Here is a 22,863-nt window from a genome sequence, read left to right as displayed (position 1 = left end):
GCCTTCTCTCTTCGTTACAAATAAACATTCTAAAATAAATTTTTAAAATCTTATCATGAAAAAATATTCACTCCTAAGAATGTAGTTAAAAAATAATTTTAGGCAGATCAAAAATTTTTATTATTGTCTCTGATTGTCACATTCTAAAACTATTCTTCGAACTAGATAAAATAATTCATCAAAGTCAAGCCTGGAATAAAAACAAAACAGGTTTAAAAATTTGTAAATACATTGACGGACGAACGTTTAAAATTATATTAAGTGAATATTATCCATCAGTTGTCAATATTGGTGACATTTAACCTTATTTTTCCACTCTCTTCCTTTTCCTCTGTGCATTGAAATTTATGACATGAACAAAATGATTCAGAGTTAAAAGCAAATACAGGGTTCGTCCGGAAAATAAGTGTACTGAGCTCAGGAAAAAAATTTATTACACTTTTACATATCTTAAGCTAATATTCCTCAAAATAGGACCCTTGTGAGTCGATACACTTGTTCCAGCGGCGTTCCCATTCCTGGAACGCTCCCGCGAAGGCATCATCGGGAACCTCTCGAAGACTCGTCGTCGACCTCTTCTCTGCCCTCCACGAAAATCTTGTGCCACCGAAAGATCATGTTTCTGGACATGGCTGACTCCCCGTAAGCCTGGTTAATCATACCGACAGTTTCGGTAGACGATTTCCCAAGCTTTACCGCAAATTTGATGGAATAACGCTGCTCCAAAAACTTCGGCATCGCGTTCCGTGACGTGGGTCGAGCGTGGAGGTTCGCGTTAACAGAGCTCCTCACTACACCACAGCTCAGAGCCGACTGCCTTTTTCAGCGTCGCTTGCCAACATACCCCCCTCCAATCGCAGCCCGTCAGAGCGGTGCTGGGCGCGCCTGGAGCGGCGGGAAAAAATCAGTAGTCAGTACACTTATTTTCCGGACGAACCCTGTATGTTTTCATTAACGTAGTTAGCAGTCTTTTTTAGGACGATTGACTGATGAGGTAATTTGCGCATTTAGGAATACGAGGGTAATGCGGTAAGGGAGGGAATGGGGGATGGATAAAGAGAAACCCGACGTCGGTTTCAGCCTGCTCGTAACGAAAGCCACCGAGGTTTCCGCAGTTTAACGTTCAATCCGAAGGACGGCCTAAGCCTCTTCTTGGATGAGCTCTCCACGTAGCACCTCAAGGAGGTATTGGGATACCATTGAAAAACCTGCCACTTCCGGGGTTCGAAATCGGGCCCTATATGTTGAAAGCCACCGCGCTCTCCCAATTCCTATCAGTCATAAAACGTCTTCACATTTATATCAATATCATTCATATATACACATCATAGCCCCTAAGACTCATGAATCAGAACTATGTGCCGGCATGATTTTTGTATCATTTAAAAGTTCCTAGTATTATATTACGTTTTAATTCCTTAATAGTCCTTTCTCCATACCGTTTCTGCGCTTGCATTGATTGTGCCCATGTGTTATATTCCTTTGTAAATTGATTGATTAATAAAAATGATAATATTAATGATCTACAATTTTCCTTGTACAAGTGAAAATTTATCACCTTTTGGAATATTTGTTCTGAGTTCACATTGACTTTTTTGCAGGTACAGCTTTTCTCTTTATTTTCAAAATCCATTAATTGACTTTTTTCAAATAAATATTGCACAAAATGACCATTTTACATTACCAAATTACCCGTTCCATAGCCTCCCTGTTGTTTGCCTGTGAATTGATATCACGTAATTATCAATTATGAAATCCCACTGTTGCCAATAACTTAAATGTCGATGGCTAAACCATTCATGCAAAATAACAAGCGATCGATTGACTTGTTGGCATGAAACGAGGTTTTAAAAATAGATGTACCCATTATTTGAACGAAACACCGTATGGTTTAAACTACTCATTGAGAAAATTCGCTAACTGCAGTGATTATAAAAGACGGAACCCATCGCAGGTCCGCAAAATATGAATTAAATTTGGAAAACTTGTAATATTTCACCTGGTTAACCAAGTTAAAAATATAAATACACGCTTAATCCAATAGTAATGGGTTGGGATAGCTTTGAAATGGTATTATTTTGTTATTGTGCACAATTATTTCACTTCCGTATTTGCGTGCTACGTGTTAAGTCATCAAAATTAATTGATTGATTTCCAAATATGCTCCAACGGGAGAACTTCATAATTGATACTTGCGTTAAATAGCAAAGATGAAGCGTGCAGAATTCACGTATTTTTGGCTAAATGGACAATTGAAGAGGCGCCAGAACTATCATCCCAACAAGAGCAAATTAATCATAAGTAAAACCAATGGAGTCATTAATACCATCTCAAGCACTTCGGCTCCGAAAAATTATACTATGAGAACTGCCCGTTAGAGAAATATATATTCCCCTCTCGGATTGTCGATATAAACACGAAGCCTGAAGTATTCATCAATCGCGATAGCGAGGGAAAGGAAGTAAGAGGAGGAGAATACATCGAAAGGGCTTTGTAGTCATCGCGCAGGTGATCGCGAACGCTTTCGGAGGGAAGTTCCCCTTCCCCTCTCTTCCCACCCCCCTCCCCCAAAAGTTCCCGTAGTACGAGAGATGCCCTTAGTGAAGCGCTGCTGTCGCTACGCTTAGCCGCCGAGAGCGCGCCTACTCCATCCTCAGCCAGTTGCCATCCTCCGGGCTTCGCGGGAGTGTACGTCCGTTTTACTAGCTGCTTGCCGTGGAACACGCTCGTAGTAACCTTTCTCGTCTGCCACGTGAGGGTACAACGCCGCCCCATGATGCAAGACTTACTGAGAGGACTCGTCCTCATCCTCGTGTTCACAGGTGAGGAAGAAACCACACGCACTGTCATATCCCCCACCGTGTGTGACGAGAGCCAGGGTCTCTTAAAAAAATTCCCTGGGTTATTTCTGTAGTCTGGCCAGAAGGGCCCATACTTGCGGCCTTTGACGCAGTTGACAAAGCGAAGGAACGAGTTGGTGTCATAGGAGCGGGAGATAGATCGTACGACTGTGGTTCAACCAATTGTGTGGCGGCTGAAAGTGAAGCGCCACATTACTTCTGCGGCCCGCGGGCGCGCGTATACGACCCGGGAGGCCAAACTCGCTCTCTCCGCGGCCTGTGATGGCAAAGGCGCCCGAAAAAGCGAAACATGGGTATTCTCCGTTTTTGGCACCAATGACAGATAGCATACGTAAATAAATATTTCTGTGCGTTCGATCGTTGGACCGTCAACTCAGTTGCACTTTTTCAGCCATATTTGCTCGGAGTGTAAACAGTTTCTATGGGAATTGATAAAAGTTTTAGTGAGTTATCTGAGTGCGAGTAAACCCACGAATTACAGTGTAAACTTTATCATTGAATCCATTTATAGCACTCGTTGCGAAATATTGGGACGATTACGTGATATCCATTTTTTGTCAGAAAATATTTTGATGGCGTGATTTCTACTTCCTTCGAATGGAAATTCGAATTCGTTTTTAGGATTGGAATTGTCGAACCAAGCACTCATTCCAGGGTGGTGATAATTTTGCCAATTTCTTTGCAAGTGTGCAGTAATTCTAACCGTTTTGGGTCAAATTCATCTTCAGGATTTATCCTGAAGATGAATTTGCGTAAATTTTGGCAAATCAAATAAACCAAAATTCTTACACTCTCGTGTATAGTATTTACGATGGGATTTGCTCTCTCGCTTGAGTTGCGATGTGGATGGTCATTACTGTAGCTTAGTTTTTCATCAAGAAGTGAAAGTTGTTTGTAAAATCTGAGAGAGAGAAACTGCCACCGGTGTCGGCCGCGTTTAACGCCGAGGTCGTCCGCGCGACCGGCCAGCGGTGGAAGCTCGCGCGTCTAACCGAACGCGATCGTGGACTGCTGCTGCGCACGACGCATACCTACTTCTTTCCCGACGCAACAAAAACAAAGAGAAATTAGACTTCATCTCCCCCAAATGTTGTTGAGCGGTGATTACATATGGTCATTTGGTAAGGAGCCTTCGTATTCCGCCGAGCAAATCCTTTCTTTCTTTACAAACCCGTAAGCGCTAGAGAGAATCCACCCAACCGTGCCCAAGACATTATCTCACGCCCGCCAAATCCCACACCCACTCTCCCCATCCGACCCATTGGCCCCAAAAACCGGTCGTCCAGTCTGAAGGTGCGCTCTCTGGCACACAAACCCAAGGAGGCACAATTTACGCGCGCAAGAGACACTTTAACTCGCGCGCGCTCACACACACACACACACGCGCGCATAGAACTAACTTGATTCTTCTTAGGTAGATTGATTCGTCTATATTTAGTGGAAAGAACAGAAGGGAGTGGAGTTCCAAAATGGGGAGGGGGTCAAGGGTGTGTATGGGCGGGTCCGAGGGGGCGAGGGAATGGGGCCTGGCAGGAGTTCGGGGAGGCGTGGGGCGGGATGAGCCCTTGAGGAACGGTGGGCGGCCCGTAGGAAGAGCGGGAGGGATGGGCAGGGGTCGGGAGGGTGCAAAGCGTGTCGAGTCGGTCGGGTAGGGCGGAGGCGGGGGAGAGTCGGGTCGAGAGCGTTATATGTTCTCGTGTCTTGAGGTGCCAGGGCCTAGGGGAGAATTACATCGGGGGAACACATCCTCCCCACATATACAACACCAATTCTCCCGTCCCCTCTTCACCCCCTCCCTCATTTCGCTCCACCCCTCTCGCGGCAAAATAAAGAAATCGCCCGAGGAAAACTATTTGTGCCATTGTTGCGTGAAGCACGCACTTCAAACTCCTTTGCGCGGTGCTCTCGACACGGAACTCACTATGGGGAGGGGGCAAGTTTATGTATCGCAGTGAAGTTTGGAAGTGGCCTGTGTGTTCTTTATACTCCTCGCTGCCCCGAGGTGGGCGGGCGCCTTAATCGAAAATCAGACCGCACTCGCGTGGATTATCCCCCTAAATGCCGACGATATTTGTGAGGAATCTTAAGAAACAATCATTTCCATGCCTGCCGCGGAGTTTTCTCTTCAACCTCCTCTTGAGGTTGTCGTTTCTATTACGTGAGTCCATTATTTATCATATCCACTCTCTAAATAATTACCTCAGTTGAATTAATTGATCGATCATCAGTCGTCGCCGCGCTGAGTGTCGCACCGTTTACTAATCTAAGTAATGTAATAGCATTAATGGAATATTTCAGGTTACTCAGGTTCGATATTAACTTCGATTCCTTGCTTTAATCGTTAGGTACTTCCATCCAATTAGAAGGAATGTGAAAAAAATCCCTAAAATTCCAGCAACGTTATCTTCTTCACGAGGTAGATTCAATTGATATTTTGCAGATCGTCGCACTTTCTTCTACTGCGCTTCATAGTTGCTGTTCTTTCATATTTACGTGGTACTCCGTTAGCCGAAGCCTGTCCTTCCCTCATTTTATGTTTTAGTTATCAATTGTGGAAGGGGAGAAATCTTTGAATCTGCCTGCTCGAAAATCTCTCTCCCTAATGGTGTCCATTTCTAACTTACTGGCGTAGTGCGGGTCTCGGATTATTTCCTTGATGTCGCATGATTGATACCATTGGAATAGGCTTTAGTGTTCCAATGTCGAATCTTTGGGGTCTTCGAGGGGTTACGGCGATTCTTCCCCTTCCACGACGACCATTCACGAAGCGGACAGCTTTCTTTTGCATTTTATTCTGTTCTTTATTAGGTGTTTTTTTTCGGTAGGTTCCCAAACTCTCCGAGCATGTTTGACGCTTGGGTATGAGGAGAAATTCCTTTAATCCTCACTTTTTTATCTCTTCATTTTCCATTCACGCCCGTGGAAATGTTCCTTTATGGCAGCAACACATGTAATACGACTTTGGCGTCCCAAAGCTTGGGCGTTAAGTATTTGTCTGGCCAGCAGCGATAATATGAAGCCTAGTGTGTGTGTGCTTGTGTGGGTGGATTGCATTCTCGTATATCCGAAGTGGAATACCATAACTTTTTATCGTGTGATTGTTGACCCTTTGCAATATACCAGTCGCGAATCCTCTGTCGATCGCTAGTCGCTGTTTTGTGACGAGGTATTCGCCCCACTATGTTGGTCGAGAATTCCTTTGTTGATTTCCGTTTTTGATTTGCTGCCATTTATGCATGCATTCAAGATCAGAGTTCCCATTATGCTACCCTGAGGATGAAAAATATGATTGATGCGTGACAAAGTACTCGAACTGTCTCGTTACTACCTCTTGGTGCGTTTGCGGAAAAAGTCCAGTTAAATCCAGTAAAGGGTCAAGTTTATTATCTCCTCATCCATTCCACGCCCTTGCAGCTTGCGAGTAAAATTGGCTAGCGTGACTTTATCCGAAGGCTTCCTAAAATAAAAAACGCACATGAAAAAATAAATAATATCGCATTTTCTTGTTTGTTTCCTTTCCTAATTTTCAGTGCGTCATACAACATAAAAAGGCCGTATTGAATAGCACGAAATTAATTTATCTCAAACCGTGCTGGTTGCTGGACGTAAAGTAGTGACTCCAGTGCTACATATGTTCTGGACATAAACAAGATTCGGAACTAAATGAAATTGGCCAGTAATTTCTGAGTTATTATTATATTGCCATCCTTAAATGAAGTTCCTTTTTCAATGATTTTCCAGTCCTGGCGAATTATAGTCTTCTGATAAGGATTTTTTGAATGATTAATAGGGAATAGTACAATGTTGGACGATATCTTTGGAAACTTTGTCGGCATATCCAGACCGGAGAATTTGGTTAATAAAGAGAATGAATAGGTGAACTATCAACGCACGGGATTTGGCAGTGTCGTTCATTCGTTTGCTAGGTATAGGCACCCTCTACTTGACTTCCTAAAGGCCCATAATATGGACGCATTGGGATAAATTGTTTAAAAAAAATAGGTCTTCGTGCACGGCTTGCGATCAAATCACCATTGTGCTTATTGGGGCGGAAGATTAAAGGCGGACCTTCAATCCAGGAATCACTTCATTAAGCAGTAAGCATTGATTTCTCACGTCGTTTGATTTTTTCACCAGTGTTTTAATTTGCGCCTTATACCACAAACGGTGTGGGATCTTAATGGTGATTGCGAAAGCGAGGTCTCTATGACCAAGGCCTATAGCTTGGTATCCAGAATAATATCCCACTAGCAAAACTTCAAATGATGAATGAAGGAAAAGTCTTTACAGTTAATACTTCTCCTCAACTATGATTGGTGTGAGTGGATATTAAATACATGTATAGTTTTGATTTGATACCATTAGGGATAGAGATTTTGTCTAAGTTAAAATTAATGCTATGATGATAATGTCTGGCGTGAATGGTTAGGATGGGTAAGCTACTAGAGTGATCAGGACAAAGAAGAAAAAAATTTCCTGGCCCACCAAGAGTAACGTTGGTCCTCGGGTTCCACTCTGGACCGCAGGGCCACGGTGGCTTGCACCCATTACACCCTCACTTTCCTCTACCCCTCCCGTGCCTGCTTCCTGAATTGCTTACGTTCCGGAGTGTTCACATGGGCCAGGGGGGAGGAATGTATGAATATCACGGGAATTCCCCTAACCATATACCATGGGTGTTCCCCCCACTGGCTGGAAAATTATCCGGAGGAGTGCGAGAGCAGTGAACTTTGATCGGCGTATGGGGGAGTGAACGAGAAACCGAAATACATTTACGCCAAAATTGTTGCGAAAACTTGCGTAGATAGATATGTGCACGGCAGGCGCAATGAGCCGGTTTCAAAATTCACAAAGCCACTCAGCCCTTTAAACATTAGCTCTGAGTAATTTTCCGATTAAATTTCCACGGTAGCTGCGATAAATTATGCCATTCCTTCACGCGATCCGCATGAACAATAAGAACGTTTGCATTACTCGAAATGTGGTCTTGAGTGGAATTATTCGTTAGACATCACCGGTAACAGCTTACGTGTTTTAGGTGCATAGAGGTAGCTGTAATTAGTCGTCGCATCATAAAAGAGGCATCTCATTCTATTTCATATTCGTGTCGGGAATTCGTTTGGTTGAGTCTAGAGAAAAGAAATCTCCATTTTATCCAGAATGTCCTGAAAAATCTTTCACGCGAATTCTGTACCGCTGAAAAAATAAGCGAAACGCCAGGGATTCTTAAACCCGGACGCCATCACTTGCGAAAAAAAATCCCATCCCGGAGGTTTCCATTGAGGACCGTCAGGTACTTCCGTGAGGCGCTCCTCTCATTGACTTTAGAGGTATATTGGTCGTCGCGTCCATGGGATTCAGTCGGCAACTAGGAGAAACCCACCTCTTGCGTCGGACCTCACCCACCCGCCACACAGCCGGTGAGTGGCTCGCTAAAATCCTGGCGAGTTTGGCCTTGGTCGACGAAGAGACCAATTGACACGGCATGAGGACATGCACGCTGGGTGAAAGAGTAGCAACTGTAAACATCTTTAGTTCGAACACTACGGGGCGCCGTGCGCTCCTGATGCAACCGTGTAAAGTATTTTGGGGGAATTCGAATTAGTAGAAAAATTAATACTGAAATTTTCGCACAAAAAATGACAATTTTGACTGAGAAATTAGATTAATTTAAAACAGATCATGTTAGATAAACCTGAGGATTTCGAGATAGATATATTTTATACTTTAATTTTATATATGATATATTGAGGAAACTACGGAAGGTCATAGAGGCAACTAGGATTGGGCTTTTCGACTCGCTAAAAAGCACTCAAATTTGCCGGTGGTACCGAACGGAATTTAAGGCAACTCTATAATAAAATTCTGTAATGTAATTTTAATTGAAATATTTTAGATGCCGAGCCAGAATTTAATATCCCTTGCGTCACTCTTAATATCAAATTTAGAATCCTGTATGAAAAATAAATGTCTGGCCATAAATTTTTATCTAGGCGAGACCCACAAATATTAATTACGCCTTACTAAGTACAAGTGGAATATTTACACCTCGGGTGTAAAACATGAATATATAAACATCAAACCTGATAGAAAAAAATTTACACCTACTCGTTTTGCCTCCGTATTATTCGTGATTACAATGAAAGGAAGATTAAGTAGTAGTTTTGAGGGGAGGCGACCGACAGCTAAGGTCATTTGCGCCATAGGGGATGGACAGGAAAGGATGAAGGGTGGAGAGAAACCCGGCGTCGGCATTAGCCTACTCTTTACGAAAGGCGCCAAGGGGTCCGCAGTTTAACGTCCCATCCGACGGACGCCGTACTCACTCAAAGTGCCCTCCACAAAGCACCTCAAGTAGGGATCGAGATACCTCTGAAAAATATTCAACACCGCCGGGATTTGAACCCGCGCCCTCAGGGTGGGAAGCCAGTACGTTAGCCCCCGCACCATCTCGATCCCCAGGAAGATTAAGTACCGTAATATTTTTAGATCGATCACTGTGCATCATGCAAAGGATAGCAACGTATCGTAAAAGAAGGGAAGATTCCAGCTGGAAAAATGGGGCACACAATAAGATCAACTAAAGATGAGGGAAAGGATAGAATGTTGGAATTTTAATGAGATTTCACATCGGTTATGGAAAATTGGAGAGCTGTGAAATATGGTGTTAGTGATGAGAATAAGACTATCTTACTTTTTGTCTTACAAACGCACGGGAAAATTATTTCTCGACCTCCTTAAATAGATAAGTTAAAGGTTGGTCATCTTAAAAACCAAGTCGCAAGCACTTCGGACGCCTTGTTGTGCTCCTCTGCTGAAGAGGAGTACAACAAGGTTTTGGAATCGTGTTCGATCGGCGTTTGCTCATGACGCCCAATAGCTTGATGGTTACGCCGGAGAGCAGCAGCGTTCGTTCCGTGAGCCCCACTCTTCGTCGCGGTGTGTACGAACTTCCTCCACAACGCTCTTCCCTGGGCGCATCTTTTTCGTCGGGTTCTTACCGAACAATCCCTCCTCTCGACGTCGTCGCTTCTTCAAGGTTACCCGGACAGAGATAGTGAACGCGGACACGCTCTCGAGAACATTTCCCTGCAAAATAAATAATAAAATACCTCAGCTGAAATCTTCCTTCCGCGCTTGCTCTTCCCTCGCGAGAATACTGCGTCTTTAGGAGCCCTACGTACGCCTTAGTCAAACAGAAAGTTCAAATTCGGGGTTAATAAAATCAGTGTGGTGAGCCCAAGTTCACCATATTCCGCGAAGCATACAAGTAGAGCGCCAGCGTGACGCAATCATTAACAGTTTTTACGTGCGAAATTGGGAAATATCAAAATAACTGGGAGAAATAAATAGCCATAAAGTCAGAAAAAACGTAAAACCGACTGTCGACCCAAAACTTAATGAGGATGTATCATTAGAATAATATGCCGATCTGTCTGAAAAACTACTCATTTTGCATTTTTTTTAATTCGCGTTAATGATACGAATGATAGGTGATATTTTATAAAGATATATCGTTTCACATTGTTGGGCCTCGTTAAGCAAAGGTGTAAAGCTTGTGGGAGCCTTTGGGGAAGGTGAATTGGTGAGAATATTGATGAAGTTAAATAAGATTCTCTGCATTTGTTTAGGAAAGTTAACAAGAGATAGTCACAGAAAATAGAGAGGAAATAGAATGGAAGTAGATTAATTCACGAAGAGTTTTCGTTAAACGTTTACAAATATAGGACTCCCTCGGGTTTACTTCTGGCTCCGAGAGAGTTTATGAGTTTATCAGGAAGCCAACAGATAGGCAGCATTTATAGATTAGGCAACCTAGATGAATTGAGAGAACATATTTTCGGACAGATAGACATTAATCGTCGTTTACCTTTTCCCTTTCAAGATTTGCGGCCAAAGCAAAATATGGCAATTTTCTTCAATATTTATAATTTGTCATTTAGCTTTCCCTTTAGCGAACACTGTACAATACATGTATTCAAACATGTTTATTTTTATATTCTTCACGCTTTCAGGCTACACTTCATGGAATTGTTTGCTATCCATATTAAATGAGTTTTTAATTTTCCCACTGGCTTTATTTTTCTGTACAATGGGTTTCACCGACTTGCGGCATCATTAGGAACGCGTCGTACCGTAAAATAAAGTCAGGAAAATTACAAACTCATTTAATATGGATATTTTTAGTTATGTTGTTGTCTTAAAATTTCCCATTTTGCTGCGACTTTGTGATGGCCTAAAGTGCATAAACAAAAATGGGTAATACAATTCAGGAATAGTGATATGAGAATCGGAAAACAAAATTTTGATTAATGAAATAATTACTATTTTAGTGTATTAAAAAATGATCACCAAATGGTTGAGCTATATACCTAATCGTAGCAACAGCAGCAGTAATACTGTTTGCAAGGATTTATTAAGCTACATTTCTGACGGAAACGACTTGACGCAAGTACGATTCCGCAAAGGGGATTACAGATTATCCTTTGTTATCAAACTTCTTTAAATGTTACTAAAAATTACGACCGTGAAGCCAGCTTAAAATATCGTTCATAACTCGTTCGACATTTTTATGGAGTCCATCGCTCACTAGTGCCTTCAAAACCGGTTGGGGAGCTCTGCTAAGAAATACCCTGCGGCACACGATAGGGGAAGAGTGAGGCAAGGGAGGCTCTCGGAAAATTTTCGCGACGAGTTGCCAAAGCCTTTCGCTATTGCGGAGACTGGTCCGGCGTCAGTCTGCAAATGCGAGCCGGCAAGCAAGCGTCCCACAGTGTCCACACACGTCCACGGAGCACACGACTTCGTGAGCGTGGGACGAACTACCTGTCCTCCCCTCCACCGGGACCTGTTCAACCCCTAAGCCCGCCCCGCGCCCGGTGCCTCGCGCCCCTTTCACACGGCCCTCAATGCGTCAGGCACCCCCTCATCCATCCGCAACGCCGTGACGGGTGGAGTCTTTCCAGTGAGGAGACGGCGGCGGCGCGGAGAACAGGACAAGGGGTGCAATAATTCGTTTCCGTTGAGACACCTCGGATTTCATCACTAAGGACGGATACCGTTGAAACCCGCACTATGCTGGCAGAGTGGGAAGTGCGAATATAGCACGAGAAAGGAGATATTTTCGGACTCAAGTTGATGCGGTTCTAGACTGATTAAGTTTTTATATCATTTTATCAACACGATAACGGAATTCTGTACTGTCCCCACTGACCACAACACCGTCGTGATCACAATAGTACAACCCACCTCGTATATTTGAACCGCCGGGAAACTAAAAAAATTAAAATTACTACATTGAACTAATACCAACGAGGCAGCCTGCAGGGGATATCATTGATGTAGATGCACGTTGTCAGGAATGGAAGGTTTTACTGTAAGGTCAATTCATAAACTCGTTGATTTGGATGGGGAAAACGACCTCGAATTATCTGGAATGCCAACAAATCTCCCTTTTTAATCGTCTCTTGCGATTCGAAGAAAGCTTAGTCGAGCATGAGCATGCTATATGCCCTTGTATTTAGGAAATAGCCTTTACTCAACTAATAGTTCGTGGAATGAAATGGAAGGTTTCCCAGTGAACATACGAGATACGTCTTACACAGCAAAGAATTGGAATTCTGTGAGAGCGGGTTGACATGGCTTTGAGTGTTACGCTGCAGTATCTCCTGCAAGTCAGGAGAATTACAAGTCGGATAAGTCTATTCAATCTTATATTAAGACAAAGAGACGCAGAAGTGGTTCAAGGATAGCTTAAGATCGCCGGTTTGATGCCCAGAGGCGCCAAAAATTTTCAGCTTTGAAAAATGTATTTTTTTCGGAAATAGGCTAGGAGAAAAGTGTATCCTACACAGAAAGAACTACTTATGCCAATAGTGAAAGGCAGTACTTGCGCTATTTGGTGCCGATTGCGATCGGTCCGTTGTCAACCTTGGGCGAGCACTCTACTAATCTTTCCGGACACACTTTGAGGCTTCATGGGCTATTTGTAAACATATGAGAAGGGAGAATTAAGGGAAGACCCCGCGAGGAAGTTCATGAGACTAGTACATAAGAGAAAGTAAGAAGAATGAAGAACAGAAACGCTATCAGGGGGTGAGGGAATTAGCACTAAGTAGAGAGGAAAGAAAAGAGAATATGGGTTTAAGTAAATCAATCTTAAGATCGAAATATTCATCATGATGATACTAATCCAGCTTCGTGAGGAAGGAGTGGCAATGGTTCCCGTAGATGTTACAAATTTGAAAATATAAATGTAGAGTCCATTCCATGTATGTGTAAAAGCAGGATAGGCCTGTGATGGATAAGTTATTATGGTTCAATAATTTACTTTGTGATCTGTTGCATGCTATTAAAAAATGGACGAAAATGTGAAATTTTAAACAAAACCTCAAAGTGGGTCAAGTGGCACCATAGAACTAAATAGAAATGTCGTAGAATGGTCGTTCGAGGAGAGAATTGAAAGAAGCGACAAATCTTATCTTCCCATCCTTTGCGTCTGGAGGAAATAAAAGTTTGAGAACGCAGCAGGAGAAAGAGTTTTAAATCTTACTAATGAAGATCCTTAGTAATTTAATAGATCCTCATTATCTCCAGCATGTCCACTCATACTTTTGCCGTCATTTGACCCCTATTATCAAACTCTATGTTAGAGCAAAAATACAGGCAATAATCGATGTCATACATTGCTGGATTCGTAGTGTTCATGAGCATCGGTGATGGTGAACGAAAATAGGTCAAGCACAATACAAAGACTAGTAGCTATTTCACGTTTTGAGTTTCCTGCCTAAATTTATATTTTAAACCGTTAGTTCGGTGAGAATCCGGAAATAGGTTTTTAACATATGTAATTTTAATGAAAAATTGAAGTTTCTGTTCAAAAGGAATTGGATGCATTGCTCTGATCCAGTACAGAATTTCCATGAACTCGGAAGCCATTACGTAAATCACAATGCCGTTTATACCAATTGAATATGCATTCATGAGGCTCGCGCTCCCACGGACGAGTTACACGCTGCCTCCTTCCGGTAACTCGACCAAAGCACTCGGCGGAGCAGGTTTGCCCGGCCAGTGATTAAGACTCTCCCAACTACAACTGCATCACCTCACACGCCTTTTATTTCCGCACACCCTTTCCTCACCTGACTGTCACGCCACCACCACCAGCCTCCCATTCTTATCCCTTCGCCCTCCCCCATGCCTCACTCCTTGCCAACTATAATACTTCGTGCGTTTCCTACTCAATGTGTCTTGCCGCTGTTAAAAATATCTATCGCCATTTCCAAGGAATTTCTTTGTAGTGGAGCAGCTAATGAATTGATCTGCCGTTGCAAAATACCTCGATTCGACTCCCATCGTTGGCTTGTGTACTTTATGTGGGAATAGAATCTGTTGACGATAGATGATGGATATCAAATGAAGAGTTAAGAGGGTGCGAATCCCTAGTAAATCAGGGATATTTGGGGCATTTTTATTCCTTCATTACTTGTTTGTGCAGCGCAATGAGGTGTATTAACGAAACAGGAAACTCATCAAGAACTGCTGAGATGCTTGTAATCAATAGTTTCGTGTGCATTCTCATTTTTTCCCTGTACTTTGTGTTAGCTCTAAAAAGGGAGTACTACTATATCTTCCAAACCAGTTATGTACTCTGTCTTTGTTCAGTCCGTGAGCCGGCATTTAAATAATAAAAATGTCAATTTGAATTACTAGCAAGGCGGTAACTTTGAAACTTTTCAAATTTAACCTCAATTGATACTCCAAGGAAAAATTCTTGAGCGCTCTTTGGAAAACATCCGCATAAACTTGGTCAAAATTTCGCTTTACCCGTACGCGATTCCCTCTTTATGCAGGTCGGTATTCGAACAGGAAAATACTGGTTCAGTTCTGTGCCCATAAGATTAGCATCAACGAATTAACTCTGCAGAGAAAATGCCAATCTCATGAAATAATCAGTGATTGACAGACGGATTCCACAAATTTCTCAATTCTGTATTCATATCGTATTTCGAGGAAATTATTTCTATACGGGAGAGATTGTTCGCATTTTCCCATGTGACTCATTTTTCAAGACTAATATTCTCTCATTATATTCCTGAAAGACGCTTTTGAAATTATACGTTTTCACTGGAATTACCAGTGATAATAATTTAAAAAAAGTAGTTAATGGTATCGCTGCTTTATTTTCAATTCCTTGTCTGTTTAAACTGATTTCTCGATGAGATTCTCATAGTTGATATGAGCTTTAAACTTTTTATTTCAGTGATTTGTTATATTCCCTCATAGCGACTACTTAGATTTGATGGCTAATAACTTTGACGACGGGCATTTTTTCTGAACTGATGCTAGCTTCCCATGGGTATTTTAACCTGCCTCTATAAACGCAAAAGCAATACGACAACCAAAAAGGTGGGGCCGAGGAAGCTTTTCTTTCTTACTTAACGACCTAGTAACGTTCATGCTAGTCTTTCTTATCAACACTTATAATGGGATACAACGAAGATTTTTAATAGTTGCTTGAAAATTACTCGATGGGATAAACATGGTGGTAATCTTGCATGCCTCAGACAGTTTATTTTATAAATGAACGTCATATCCTGAAAAGGGCAAACAGTAAATGTTATCCCTATTAAAATTCAATTATAAATACAATTTTTATTTCTTCTGTTACTAGCCCCCCCCCTCTGCAATTGCTGACGGCATGAGATATCTTATCCTTGACTGGCGTTCAGCATCTGTTATTCCGTTCACTCAACCAAAATCCCAATCGGAGACCAGGAACTTTGAATCTGTAGGGGTTTCATAAATGTTTTATTGCGACAACTCATACATATTTAAAAATATCCCCCTCAGTTAATTGCATGCAAAATGGTATTTTCCGAAGCCATGAATTATTATTAAATTAGAAATAAATTTAATTAACTTAGTATCAACAGGTAATATGTGCATTTATTGATCGCTGGGTGAAAAAATCCGTAGTTAGGTGCTAGGGTTATTTTTTAATTAGGTCCGTTTGGTCACAAATAAATATATTAGTTTTTATTAACGGTCTTAGCTTCCCACAAACCGTGCTTCACTTTTTCTACGCAATCGCTGTTCACTTTTCGTTACACCGCAACCAGGTTCTTTAATCCTTCTGCATAGAAGTTCGCCAACTGGAAATTGCACTAGTTGATTACGGCGGTATTGAGTTCCCCGTCGTCATCAAAACATTGTCCGTCGAACTACTATATCAAGTGCAAGAAGAGGAAATAGTCGCTAGTTACAAGGTACTGACTGTCGATAGCGATCCAAAAACACTCGTGCACTCAATATTCTTTGCTTTTGTGTTGGTCGGTGAGCATTTAGACACACACAATTCGTGATATCCGAGCTTTTCCGTAACAATCGTGTAAATAATGGTTCATCCAGCAAGAGAAAATATATAAGCCATGGCACTAATCGTTAATCGCTGATCATATCGCAGTTCCTCGTCCACTTGTTGAACAATTTTATCGGTCTGGGTACTGGGTACTCCTACTCCACTTTTTATCATGCACAATTGTGCGTCCATTTTTGTAGTGCCGACGCGATTGTCGAACCTTTCCTTCACTAACTGCTGTAGGTTCATAACCTAGGCACAACTCCTGATAAATTTGGGCAGCTAATGATCATTTTGCTCGCAAAAATCGAATCACAGCACGTACTTCGCAACTGACGGGAGCATTGATTTTGGATATCCATTCATCGACAGGCAAACGACAACTGAATCAACACAATAACTTAGTGGATTCGGAAACAATCAGTATTGGCCCAGTATACATGCAGTATGTGCGTACAACTTGTTCGTATAACTTTTTTTTGACCCGTCAATATTTAAATGTAAGAAAACGGCCCGTATTTTTCGATAATGCCTCGTTATATCGTATGTAACGTGTGATATCATTGCAAGCGTGTATAATCTTTCCCTTCAGTGGAAACCTCTTTCTGCGAATTTTCTGTATTTAATTATTGTAAGTTTAAGAAGTTCAGATCACTGCTGGGCCCATTCTATCACCCATATGGTGGCATTCAGTTAGTGCACAAGGTTTCTATTGGTGTCAGTGGTGTGTCTGGCAGAATGCGTGGCGCTTGGCGTGGCGAAGACCTAGATGAAGGAAGAGAAGAGCGAAAAACTTTCATGGGACCGCCTTTCTCATTCTTCTATCGCCGAGAATGCAACTTTTGGTCGGTCATTGAACCCATTACCTTCCCATACCTTCAATCCTCGCCGACGCCCTCCTCGCACAGCCACCGTCAATAGGCCGCTGTAAAATCTGTTTTCAAGATTTTAACTAGTCAGTGGAGCTTAGTTTTTTCACAGAAGTAAACCTTACGGGGATGTGTCACAGGATTCACTTTTTAAGTTTGAAATTTTTGTCGTAAAATTTATTTGCTTCGAATGAACTCATTTTCTTCCTTAATCCTTACGGCAGTCTTCGTTATCAGTAATGCTTTTGGTATTATCTCAAGGTTTATTACGATTTATCATTTTCACTAGCATTTTTATTCCTAATTTCGGATTTTCATTAAGATTTTGGCTCTTTCAATGCTTTCTTAGGATAGCGATTCCTAATTAATGAAATCCAACTCCGAGAAAGGGTATGGATGAGAGTGACAGTGTTATATTTACTCCGTTCGTTTCACTGGAACTTATGTAGCATACAAGTGTTATAAACTGTAATTAATGAATTTGGAGAATGAATATTAGTATATCTGTCTATTCACAATCTACTACGCGACATATATATTTTTAGGTTTCTATTTCCCCGATAACTTCGGCTGGCTACGTGTAAGACGTGAAAGCGTATTTTCTATCACTCTTCCTCCCTCTCCCTTTTGGTTCCTGGGCCCTCCTCTTCTGGGACCTTAGTTTGAGTCCCGGTCATGTTAGAACGCAGGCTGTACTCGGATCCTTGCGTGAGGAGGCGAGTAACGATGAGCCTTGTCGACTTGAGAACGCGAGGGAGCGTGTAATTTCGCCATTTCCGTGTGGGAACAACGTATGAACTGAAATATTTGAAGGGTTAATAAACATTGGCGCCCATATTTCCTTTTGCACGCAAAGGATTTTACACAAATCAAAGTTCTACCGGAGGATTTAAAATCGACAGCCATTCCCAGATATAGCATCCCCAATAGGGCTATTCACAATTGGGGAAAAATAAATGTTCTCTTAATTCATTCACAATTACGTGTCTGCAAACGGTGTAAATCCACGAGGAGTTACTAGAAAAACAGAATCTCAAATAAAAGTTTAATGCATCGTTTAGTGGTAAAATATGATAAATTAAATTCTTTCCCATTAAAATTTAACTTATACCTTGATATTCATGAAAAACATTCAGGTCTGATGTTTGGCGTGTACTTGCCTTTCAGTCGCGTCAGCTAATAATATTCCACAAGAAATGGTGTGTGACAATTATGTGGAAATGGGTTCGGAAACTCGGCGTTCGACTTCCATATGGCAGACGAAATTTGTGGGAAAGAGAAACCGTAATAAAATACAGTTGACCTGTAATAATAGAATAGAGCCATACTTTGGCACAGCTGAATGTTGCCTAGGTCAATCATAGTTCTTGAAAACTATTTGAGGAAGTGCTTCTCCTTACTCAACGATCTTTTTACTATGTAATGCTTTATGATTGCTAGTTTAGATGTAATTTGTTTCCGAATCATTTATTTTTGAACCCTTAGGTTGTATATTGACTTTTGAATTCAGATAATTGACCCTCCGACTTTTGATATCACCTATAGTGTACTGCATATCCTAATTCGATTAATACGTACGAGACATTACAAATCTTAGTCACTCTATTCATTATAATAACGTATTGTACAACCTCATCATCATGGAAAAATATTATATACTTTGGATTTTGAAAAAAAAATCTTGAATTCCGGCAATCTACTTATTGTAGATCGATATATGATTTGCCTGTCGTCAGCGTCGTGTTGATATCTTCATTCACCTCGCCTGCTGAGTTCTTTGCTAGAAATTTAATGGTTTTTTTACACTTAATATTATTATTCCGCAGCGTGTTGTAGTTTATTATCATTATAAGGATGGTAAATAATCTCTATATTCAATTTATTTATCAGCGCAAACAACTATCAGGTATAAGTGCGAATTAATTTACTTTTCATTAATTGGTAGAAGGCTGAATTTTCAAAAAAGCGGCCGCGTGTTTTTGCAATCTTACAGTGGTAAAGTACTCCCAATTCAAGGTCACACCCAGTTTGTTAAATTTAGGTGTTAATTTATGCTTCAATGGTTATGTAAAAAATATTTTGTCAGTAGTTTTTCTTCGAATAGACGGTGCCTAACCTACTTAACTTGCTTGTTCTCTTTCAGTTGCGATTCATATGCTACGCGCGTCATGAGAATGCGTAATAGAGTACCGAGATGCTTATTGTTCGGCAAGCCTGTTTTATAATCTGGGGAAAATGCGGTAGACCTTAGCCACGTAGGAATGTCGATAGTATGTTTTTCGATGCATAATTTATTAGCGTGTCTACGGTTGCCGAAGTTAAACGTAGTTTGAGCTAATTCACCGGCTAAAAGGCATTTTAGCTCGGTGATTGCTTCACAGAAGAAATATTCCAATACAGAAATAGTTGAATTCTTCCATGGCCACGAAAGGAACTATTTTATGATTTACATGAGTAAAACCTCCCGATACTGACCGCGTCGATACTAGTTTCAGGCACTTGATAAGATATTAATGGATAAATTAGAAATACGAATCCAATACGGGTGTTTTCCTTGCCGTTCAAGTATAGTAACCCAGGCAAATATATCTGTATCTATTTTTGTCTATTTCTGTTTCAAAAACCCTCTTTTCAAAGGCTAAAATCAAATTTAATGGAATGGCTTTATGTTTGGGTTGGAAAAGGAACAAGGAATATTGGAGTGCGAGAAGAGGATTCGAATTTGCAGGTAAAATTATGCTTGATTGCCGACGCAGATGGTGGAAATCACGAAAGTGTATTAATGGGAAATGATTTGTTCATCAATTACTCTTAATCATGTTAGAATTTCTAAAATTGCACTGCTACAGAGGTAATGAGAAAAACTTTGACGTTGAATTAATTTAATGTAGTTTACATCAAACGTATGGCGCACACAAGTACTTACACTATATTTATTTCATTCTTTAATTTGAATAAGTAATGAATCTAACATGTCCCGTGACCTGCGGAGAACATTTGTTCAGCATCATTGTTTTTGCCACGCTGAAGGGAGGCTGATTGTTCTTCTGGTTTCCTTTTTTCTATCCTGAACTAAAACTTACCTTGGAAAATCATTCCCACTCCTCCTCATACACTATATTGCCCACCGCCTCCCGGGTACCCGTCTACATATCCTCATCGAAGTCTTATTTTAGCAATCTAGTGCGGAAATCCCACCCTTATGTTAATGGTCACGGTGTTGTTTCACGTGTTTACATCCCTTGAAACTACTCACAAAGAGTAACACTTTTCCGATCCGGGGAAAGGTCTTAGGAAAGGCGTCCTTACCTAGTGGGAAGTTCGCCAAAAGATCTAATTCATAGTGCGTGACGTGTGATTGCAGAGTTGCACGGTGGGGGCATTTATTTCAACTGCCGGGGCATCGTAAAAGAGTCAAGTACAAATGCAGTACCTAAGGACTCGCGAATAGTAAAATCCGTCGCGTGATTTGTAATAAAACCGTATGCCGGGTAGTGATTTGTAGTTTCTCTCGCTTTCTCTTCGTCTCGTATGAGATTTTGAATAATCACACCTTTCAGAATCACGGAGACAGATTTTTTTCTTATTTCATTCATTACGTCTCTCTTCTCCCCGATATCGTCGCTACGCCATGACATCCATTCGTTTTATAAATCCGGGATGCTTTAGATCCCCGTTCATACGTATATCCATGGTTTTATTACTCTGTAGGTTAGAGGAAAATAATTCTTATTCCTTTTACTCCACTCAGAACCATGAAATATTCCTCCAGTTTAAGATCGGCCGTAAAGTATTACATCATCGGTTGATGGTTTAGTCAGAGGAAGTACTTTAAAGACTAGGGATTGATTGTTTAGAACTTCTTTCTGGTTATGCGCCCACTATAAGAGGACCAGAGGAGTCGCCTTTTATTCGCTTGACGATGCCAAATTTGTGACGATAAAATGAAAAAAATCATCGCGGTGCAATCAAATGTTAAGATTCATTCAAGCTAGTAAAGTAGATTTAACGATGGATTAAAATTACCCAAACAATTTACTGGGTTTTGTCCTTTTTCTGACAGTAAATTATTCGTAGGCCAACTAATAGTTAGCCAATCGGAGAGTAGGTATACGAGAATATGTAAAACGTGCGAGAGTAAGGAATTAATTTCTAAATATCACAGTGCCCTACGCCTCCGATAAATTCCCTTACAACTCTCTCCCTTTTAATCACTACTCGCACGACCAAGTGAACAACTTTGGTCCTGAAGTCATACGTGCATAAACTAGATGTACACCATTTTTCTCGAGTACTCCCAAAGTATAGTTGCATCATGATCCGGACTAAATTCTATTGTGTCACCCGTTAACTAATTATGTGGAAGCCTATATAGTACGACCAAAGGAGTCGACGTTACCATTCTATTCTAATTTTGCTTTTTTTGTTATAAAAAAATTTAAAAACAGAGGAAACGAAGCGTAATTTCACTATCAATGTGCTTTCATTTTGTACAGGGAGGCTCAATTTCCCTTCGTCATCATACAATGTAAAACCGGCGTTTATCATTTACTATTAAGGGCATTCTCTATGCCCTGTTATCATGGTAGCTGACAATTCGATGGGGGGTTGTTAGATCACAATTGCCCTAACTCAATTTTATCGTCAAATTTGGCGTAAGAATCGGTTATAGTTTTATTTCAATGCCAACGTGTCTTCCAACTAACGAGTTGAGCATTCTGTGCCACGTATAAACACGGTGAATAAACCTGGAGAGAAGCTTAATGATAGGCGTTTTGCTGGTGAGAGAAACGGCGTGAATCCGTAATTTTGGTAGTAATGCCGCTGAAAGAGCCGAACAATAAACCGCAGAATGACTATTACGGGACTAATCCTGATTTTAAGGGATGGAAACTAGGCAGTGATGCGCAAATGGGATCGGGCTGGAACCCATATTTCACTCCCTTAAAAGGGCCGAATAGACAATAACGATAAGAAATTTATCACTGGGGTTCGTAGAAATTTGAATGTTTCATATTTGCGAGAACTGAATTCTTCTCACCGCATACAGAAAGAGCGCTAGTTTCAAATCGTATTTCCCACGCTAGCATTCGATATGCTTCCTGCTCTCTCTAACACTTCGGTCAACGGCAATTTGGACTTCCGCCCTCGTCGTCAACGCCTTCTTACGTTAATTACACGCCACCAAGGGCAATGCACGCACCATTTTCCACGGAAGCGTGTTACATAAAGCTATATTTACTGCGGCTGAGGTAAATAACGTTTATACAGCGATAGCCGCTGATTAAGTGGGTCGGATTCATGGACTCTGGAGAGGATAGTCCTCAGAATACAAACCACCGTCCTCATTTCATTGCCCTATATTTTCGCTCGGGTAGTAACGGAAGACTACTTTTAAACATCAAGGTTAGCATGACGCTAGAGCGTTTACAATTGAAGGGCGATTATTCAGTGAAGGGAAGGTGAGTTCTTTCTCTCGGGATCAACAGAAAAAATAGTCATGGGTGTGCCATTAAAATTCAACATGCTAGGGAAGGAATAATATTGTCCTTAAGCTCTGGTCGTAGTTAAGGTGGCCATTTCTTCAGATTCCATGGAAAATTTAAGGGTGTTCCTTTTTCTCTCATAAATGGAAAATCACATTGACTAGTAACGAGGACGACAATGGATGAGAATTTTTTATTTTCCTCGGCCTTTTCATGTCGTTTTTAGTGAAGCATTAAATTGAATTTTGAGTGCAGTTACCTGTCAAGTGTTTCCATTACAGTTACCT

At 41.2% G+C, this 22,863-nt stretch overlaps 1 protein-coding gene across 1 annotated transcript in view; it reads left to right on the top strand.

The window, feature by feature from the left end:
• Window positions 1-2,669: 2,669 nt before the first annotated feature.
• Window positions 2,670-22,863, top strand: part of LOC139686068 (uncharacterized) — a 219,882-nt gene continuing 199,688 nt past the window's right edge. The window contains exon 1 of the mRNA XM_071583184.1: window positions 2,670-2,822. Within this exon, the coding sequence (XP_071439285.1) occupies window positions 2,774-2,822 (49 nt within the window). The 5' untranslated portion in view covers window positions 2,670-2,773. The remainder of the gene's footprint in view (window positions 2,823-22,863) is intronic.

Source organism: Hetaerina americana, unplaced genomic scaffold, assembly GCF_022747635.1.
Source record: "Hetaerina americana unplaced genomic scaffold, ioHetAmer1.1.p SCAF_13, whole genome shotgun sequence".
Lineage (NCBI taxonomy): Eukaryota > Metazoa > Arthropoda > Insecta > Odonata > Calopterygidae > Hetaerina > Hetaerina americana.
This window is presented reverse-complemented; position numbering and strand designations above follow the sequence as displayed.